The sequence below is a fragment of the Eufriesea mexicana genome, unplaced genomic scaffold (genome assembly GCF_001483705.2).
Source record: "Eufriesea mexicana isolate 0111107269 unplaced genomic scaffold, ASM148370v2 scaffold4304, whole genome shotgun sequence".
Taxonomy (NCBI): Eukaryota; Metazoa; Arthropoda; class Insecta; order Hymenoptera; family Apidae; genus Eufriesea; species Eufriesea mexicana.
The window spans coordinates 733,215-741,169 of NW_016912293.1; the positions used below are offsets into that span (position 1 = coordinate 733,215).

The following is a 7,955-nucleotide window of genomic DNA, read 5'->3' on the forward strand; positions in this document are numbered from 1 at the left end:
AATAATACTATTTGATATTAAATATTAATTTACGTAACACTAACAAAATATAATAATTTAATGTTAATTTTCTGAATATCTAAATTAATGTTCAATTTTCTGAAAGGACAATTCATTAAATTATTAGAACAGCAAAATATCATTTAGTTATGTTTATTATATTTAATTATTTCATATGTCAGTTAATTAATAGTAGCATTTTCTTATATTTTGAATATGACTGTTTTGGAAGAAGATACATTTAATTTCTGATGTTAATATATTTGTTATATTTAATCAGAATTTAAAGACTATATAAGATAGTGGCCTAAAATGTGTAATTGTATTTGATTTTACAATCATTTATTTTTACTTTATGATATTGGTATCATAATTGATTCAAAAATCTTCTAATGAAATTTAACAAGAGTAATATTAGAATATAAATTAATAGAATGAAGTAACGTATATATATATACATTATTATAAAATTCCTTCATTTTTACTGCTCTTCAGTAACAAGTATCTAAAAATGAATTTAATATAGCTATATACAAAATCCAATGTACAATATACGAATATAAAGCTTAAATTTCCTAAATGAAATGAAACTAAATTAAATTCAATTAATTAATTCAATTAATTCCATTAAATATCAATGAACATTTGAGCTAATTTCATTACGAGAGTCTTGTTTGATAAATAATTTCTGTAACAAAAGAAACTGATTATTAATTATTCTGTACAATTGTTCTCTATTGTATCTCGAATTTAATTAAAATAACGTGAAAAATCTTCATTCCAATTACCATGCACGTGCTTCGCTTCACTGAAACAATAAACAGAGCTCTTACGTGGGGAATTGGGTAATTCTACCTATTACACGTCCATCTATTAAATTCGTACTGAATGCAATTGCTCTCCATTTCCTATTAATACCGTATTCACATCCAACCTAAAGCTTTCTGTTCCCAGAAAATAACTAAACAGTCGATCGAAAGAGTAAACAGCTTTTCGCATTTAGAGTCGAAAGAAAAATCAAAATTCACCAAAATCGACAAATACGTTGTTCTATATACACTGTTTAACATTAATACATTATAATACTGTAGAGACTAAGGTGTGGTGGTAAATATAATAACTATTTATTTAATAATAAAGTAATAATGGATTAAATTAACAATATGTGGGTGACGATTAAGCATACGAATTTATATCAACTACAACTTAAGACTACAACTCAACTCTACAACACAATGACAACTCAGCCAGTTACAACTAATAGCTCACAACTAAGATACAACTAAGCAACTAACAACTAATAACCCCTCTCTACACAATTCTGTTCTGATCATTCCTAAGTCTCCTCCTAAGACTCTCTTCCAATCACTTTTCCCAAGAACTGTTCACTAACCACTTTTGCCTTCTTTTATATCTTCCCCAAAAGTCTCCCCTAACATGACCAAATATGGTCATGCTAAGGGCCTGACGCATCGCCGGGGTTTTTCCAACCGACCTGGCCCTCGAACCCTCGGTGACTTTCTAAGCTAAAGTTACCTATACACGAGGTGAAAATCCTACGATACTACGATACCTTCAATAACTATTATACTTATAAATTTCCAACCAACAATCAATCAAGTAACTCGAAATATCCAAATACTCCGTCTAAATTCATATTTTTCCTTTCGAATGCGAAAGGGAAAAAAGTTACTAAAGTTTACTAAAAATTAGCTAATTAGGAGTACTATTTAAAACTATCTAAAAAGAGAAAAGATACGAACGTACATACGTCACTCGACTTGAATCTTGAAAAAGATTTGCACGTGCCAGTGAAGCTCTATTATATTTTAACAACGAAGAATGAGGCGTTGGGAATTTCCATGTATCCAACTTCCGTGTGCATACACGTAGAAGCACGTATATTCTTTCCACGTGCAAATCATACATATACATCGTCATTCCGCTAGATTGCTCTAATGAAACTGGCTCCGGGTGTATATGTACATTCAAGCCGTATGAATATTGCGCAGCCAGATCTGTCGTGATTTAATTCCCCTCTCGTTATTTCAATTATCGATGCGTCGATAATGGAAAATCCAATTAAATGATATTCCAATAACCGATAAATAAACTTTCGCGGCGATAAAACCTGGTTAAATGAGTGAGCCTCCGTAACTAAACATTCGCACGGGGCGTGTTTCACCATGCGAAGCTGATCCGAACGATTTTCGATCGATCAAAAATCCCATGAAAAATCTAGCGAAACACTCGCCAAGCGTTGAAAAAGAAAGTAAAAAAAGCATCGAAAAAAGGGTATCGAGGACTGTTGTTAACACGTGCTAATTGTTAATTAACACGCTTCGTGTCTCTCATGGCTCACGATAATCGACACACGTGAAACTTCCCTTGGGTGAACAAAAATATCCTTTGTAGAACGTAAATAGGAAAAAGTAATTTCATGGAATTATGAATTTTGAAGATATACATGAAATATTAAGATGAGGAATCAGAGAATGTATATGTACATTTTGGTAATATTAATTGTTTCAATTAGAATTATGGCTAGGGAATAATCTTAGGACTACATACTTCCTTTTCTGATGTAGTATAACGTCAATGATGTGAACTAATAGATTTTGAAATATTTGGAATATTTTTTTTTTTTCAGTGAGTTTCAAATATTCGCAAATTTTATTTATCGATTTTCCATTAAAAAGCTATCCAATAGGGGAAAAATTAAGTTTTATAGAATTTTATTGGAACGAGTTTAAAAATTCCATAAAATATCACGAAAATGGTATTAACCTTATAATACCAATAACCTTAAAAACACAACAGAAAGTAGAATTTTGTTAATTTTAACCTAACCTATTACAAACGCTATCGGATAAAACTCCATTACAAAAATGTATTATTTATTAACGATATTTCTACAATTGTCCATTTAATTCCAAATACTTTACATGTGGTTTATATTCCGTCACTTCTAGTAACAGCACACGCCAAGGTAGATTCATCAATCACCCCTTTCCAGAAAACGTATAATTTCGGGGAAACAAAATTTTGCTTTCACATATTGTAAAAAGGGAAAAATTTAACACATAAAATTACCTTATCTATAAATCATTCGCGAACGAAAATTTTGCCACGGGTTCGCCATTACTGGCCTAGAAAGCAAAGAAACATTATTGGGACATGTCTCGTGATGCACAACGAATGGCATATCGATTCCCGAGTGAAATTTAATTACAATTACATATACAACGAACCTATCGATCGTTCGATTATTTTCTATTTAAGTACATCGATTTAATAACCGAGAACCTACCGTGCCACAGTTTCTCTAATCGAATATCCCGACGTAACTTTTCCACTGGAACTTCGTAAGTTCCTCTGCCATGTTTATTTTTCCCAGGGCACGTAACGCGTTAACTTCAGCGCGGCTCGACGCGCCATCTGGCGAGACGAATTTATTAGTAGGCGATATATTCACCGCAAACGATGCAGCGTCATGGCGGATAGGATGGCCAGCAAGTATCCCATCTTGTTACGTGGAATCGTTGGGAAACCATTGGCTAGGAAACGATCGGTTATACGCAGCCTTTAATGCCATTAGCCCCTTTATACGATAGCTATCGTTATTCGATGCGGTGGATGGATGGTGATGTCAGCATTCCATCACCCCATACCATGATATCCAGACGAGAACCTATCGATAGTAGTACTTCCCTACCTATACGTCACGGCCGTGCGTTTACGAATATCAAGATCCACTGCATCGATTTGTTTGCCTCCGCGTTCCACCCTTTTACCACGCGTTGCCCGGCTCTTGATTTACAAACCGTTTCAAACGAACGATGCTGTTCAAGGGAACGTCGAAGGCTCCCCCCTGGCTCCAATCGTGCGTCGTATTGTACGAACGTTTAGATGGCCTGTGAGAGATGTGCCTGTGTCTATAGTTAATCCTGTATAACGTCGCGTGACTTGAGGAAGGGAGGATGGTTAACCGAGTTCTGAAGCTTCGAACCAATTGTTTTCACTGGGTAGGTCAGTGGAGTAAAATCTCGACGTCTGTCCTGGTCTTTTATCTACAGCAATGGGGATTCGACTCGTCTGTTTCGAGCGATTTGGTGAACTTCGTTCCGGGATTAAGGTCGGGAAATAAAAGACGTTCTTTTGGATGGGTTCAATGAGTCATTGATACGATTATTTGAGAAAAGTTGGGGGTATAAAAAGGGTGGATTCGAGATTTTTATTTTTTCTTGGAATATTTATCAGTTACTGAGATATTAATCAATATTTTTCGATGATGTCGTGTATTGAATTTTATATTTGGACGTGTGTATTTGTGAGACCTAGTAATATTGGAAATGCATACTTTACACTTCAATGTATTATATATCGAAAGCTGAAATTTTATATTTTCGATTCAATCTCTGTTTTTATTCACCATCTTCAAATTTCGCATTGATTAACTACCGATGCTTCTCAGAAGTGTAATCAGAATAGGTGGGAATAGTGTAACTTAGTGTGTCATAATTAGGTTTTGAAGGTAATATCAGAAATTTTTGTTTCTATATTTTTCAAGTATTATTATATTTTACTCTTATTATTTTGCTATTTTACTATTATAATAAATAATCACTGATTCATTTTATTCGTTCTTTTCCAGTTCCACCTACTTCCTGGGACAACGACACGGATTCAACGGCCAACTGAATGACACGACGAAACATTTCACTTACTTTGCACCACGTGATTATGCCTGGAACGTAGCAGCTGTCAGTTCCCCGTCTACTTCGAAAAAGATCTTTATGCCCGAATTTAGCTATCACGTAGGTATTCGTAAACAGCAACAATAACTAAATCAATCCTTACAGTGAATTAGAACAATAATTATTGTCATCTATCCATCATTGTATTATAAAATTTCAATGCAACAAATATACATTTCTGATCTGAGGATTAGATGTTTTACACGAGGATTAGAGGTTTCAATCTCATGGCTAGGAAATCCCATGCTATGGAACCTTTAAGTTCAGAAATCGTTCCAAGGTTTTAAAGCATAGCTGAAACTTCTAATTTCACAGTTAGGGAAGTTAGGGAGTTAGGAAACCATTCAATCTCTAATTTCACAAATTATTCCAAGCAAACTTAAAATTTTTAATCTCGTATCTGGAAGAACCTGTAATTGACGGTTTAATTTTTCGAATTGTAACCTGTCGATGAATTTCCAGACGAAACAAATCCTGGAACGACATCTGGTGATAGCCGACGAGGCGTACACGATGGCCAAGCTAAAGGAGATGAAGCACAACGACACCATCATCCTTCCTGCAGCCAGAGACAGCCTGAAGCTTCGTGTCCGGGAGTACAGCGAAAGTAAGTGAAAGATCTGCCTGTTGTTCCAAAATGATCGTTTGCATAAGCACTCTTGCAATTACCCAGATATTCTCAGATACACTCAACGTTTGTTTCAAATTACTGTCAGTATTAAACGTAAATGTGTTCGGGTGTATCGTTTTATTGTTGCTCTTCTCGAACGGACAAGAGATGCGAAAATAGAAGCTTCCTGTACCGTGGCCCCGGTATAATGGGGCTTTGTCTGTTCATTCTCAAACCTGGTGCTATTTGGTTACATTTAGATGACAAGTACGACGAAAACATGATCCGACCAGAAACTTTCGGTGAGTGAGTTCAGTGTTTAGACGTCGCCGATGAGCGACGACACGTGCTTTCACCAGTACGAGCTCTGCGCACTTTGTCAATTTGTGAAGGGTTCTTCCGCACTTTCACGCACCGTGTTCAACGCGCGTACACTCGACTGCGTGTATTTTCAAGGAAAAGAGATTCTGCGAGAACTTGGAAAATTCTATGAAAACTTTGAATTATTCTATCCACCGATCTTTCTCTTTTTTTCTCCTTTTTCTTTTTATCACACGACCAGTGGATCAACGCGAGGATCAAGCGATACGATACTCTGCCAAACGTTTCTGGCGACTGTTCTCTACTGCGAACGAATTAGTTTCGTTGTCCAAATTTTGACGAATACTCTTGTGGAAATTCTCGTTGAAATTTTCTGTCTCCACGTTATACTTACGGATGGGTCTATAGTTTAAAGTATTTTAACATACGCACGTTCCTCGTTTCTCGATAGTGGTACACCGACACTCTTAACAAAAGTATCTACACGAATACCACGTGACAAAGGAACACACGAAACGAGTTCTTGGTAGTTGACATACGCAAAATTTTGACACGAGGCGTTCGAGAGATCGTTTGATCACGTGTCCTCGTTCGCACTGATACTTACACGTTTCTTTTATCTTGCGGCTGCCTTCGAGTCTGATCAAGTACGCGCGTTTCATGCAGTCTCAGTGCTTGAAAGAATGCTTTTTCTGTTCTATTTTGATACTCTGGTTACGTAGATCGCGCTTTATTACACGATTGTTCGCGTTGCTGTCTGCTTATTGGGCGTAAGCGTGCACGATAAGTAATATTTCTGTCTTTCTCGAGCTGGATTCGAAAGAATCGGATTGTTCAGCGGCGTAGATAGACACGCAGCTCTTCATCTTCCTCCTCGTATCCTTCTGGCTTTGTTCCTTTGTTTTCCGCGGGGTGGCAAGACGGCTGAACTCGTCCACTTGTCGATAATGCTCGCTGTGTTATGATCAAATGGTAATTCGCTGGCAGGCTGCTAGTTATTTTATCTGCCTGACTTTCGCCGATGAGTTTCCATATCCGAATGAAAAGTCGATGTCGAAGTTACGTCGTGGAGTTGATTTTGAAATTCCAAATGGGAAGATTGCACGAGAAAATTGTGCAATATTATAAATGGATGTGTGATGTAGCGGATATGCGTTATAAAAGCTTGTGTTAATTCCATTTTTAATATTTGAAATAAAGGAAAGAGCGTGCGGATATGGAAGTTCATCAGCAGAAGCTGGAAAAAGTAATTTTTCTACGTTTTGTACAGTTCTACATTTCATGCTGAAAATTCCTAAAAATAACACAGTAGTTGGATGGAATACCTAACTTTAGAGCATTTTATATCGTTTTCTTTTTTTCAAGCATTGTAGAAAATTATAAATCTAAGTATTAATTTTGTTATATTAAATTTTACTATATTTTTATTAGTTACTGAGTTTTGTATTACCGATAGAAGCTCGGTAGATTACAAAATTTTCCAAAAAACGGAAAAGAAGAGGAAAATAGCGAAAGGAATTAAGCCATTAACTTCTCTGATATTTTTTAAAAAGACACGTGGTTTATTTGCAAATTAAAAAATTATTTCAAATACTGAAGTTCGGTATTTCATTCGATCACGATTTTTATTACGCGCTAAAAGCTCGATTTCATTCAATTTTTTCCTGTTTAATTGTCGTCACGTGATCATTCACCAAAAGCAAATTCGTTGTCTCAAGATCGAATTAATGAACGATTAAGGTGCTGAGTTTTACAGATTTCGCCGTGTATCGTAACACTTAATTATTTGAACGATTGTACGGTGAGTATCCTTATGATTTTGCAAGAAAACGACCGACATACGCCGTACATGCTGCTTGCTGTTCGCTTGACTCGACTGCCATAAGCTTGTTAGAGTAAGACGCAGGTCCCGTTTCCGACGTGTACGCGACTGAGTGTGACATGCAGTCGAACTCATCGTTAACGTTATCTTTCATTCTTCTTGGACATCCTTCTTATTGCTAATAAATATTTTCCTCTGAGAAATCACTCAAATTCGTAATTCAAATTCGTACACATGTTCAAATCGAATTTTCTGTTTCACGTACTGTACCATCTTTCTACATTCCACGTGTGATCAAGCATTCTATACAACTAATTAAACACCATGAATGATCAATCATACTTCATTAATGCTCTACCTTTTACATTCTATTTTCTAATTTCAAGCAAAGCCACGATGAATGCGGAATTTTGAATGCAAAATTTAAAAATAATTATAGCTAATG

General features: G+C 35.8%; 1 protein-coding gene across 1 annotated transcript in view; it reads left to right on the forward strand.

The window, feature by feature from the left end:
• Positions 1-7,955, forward strand: part of Fas1 (fasciclin 1 Fas1 domain-containing) — a 588,690-nt gene that overhangs the window by 573,550 nt on the left and 7,185 nt on the right. Inside the window, exons 12-14 of the mRNA XM_017905693.1 lie at positions 4,655-4,817; positions 5,220-5,364; positions 5,628-5,669. Coding sequence (XP_017761182.1) covers positions 4,655-4,817; positions 5,220-5,364; positions 5,628-5,669 — 350 coding nt within the window. The remainder of the gene's footprint in view (positions 1-4,654; positions 4,818-5,219; positions 5,365-5,627; positions 5,670-7,955) is intronic.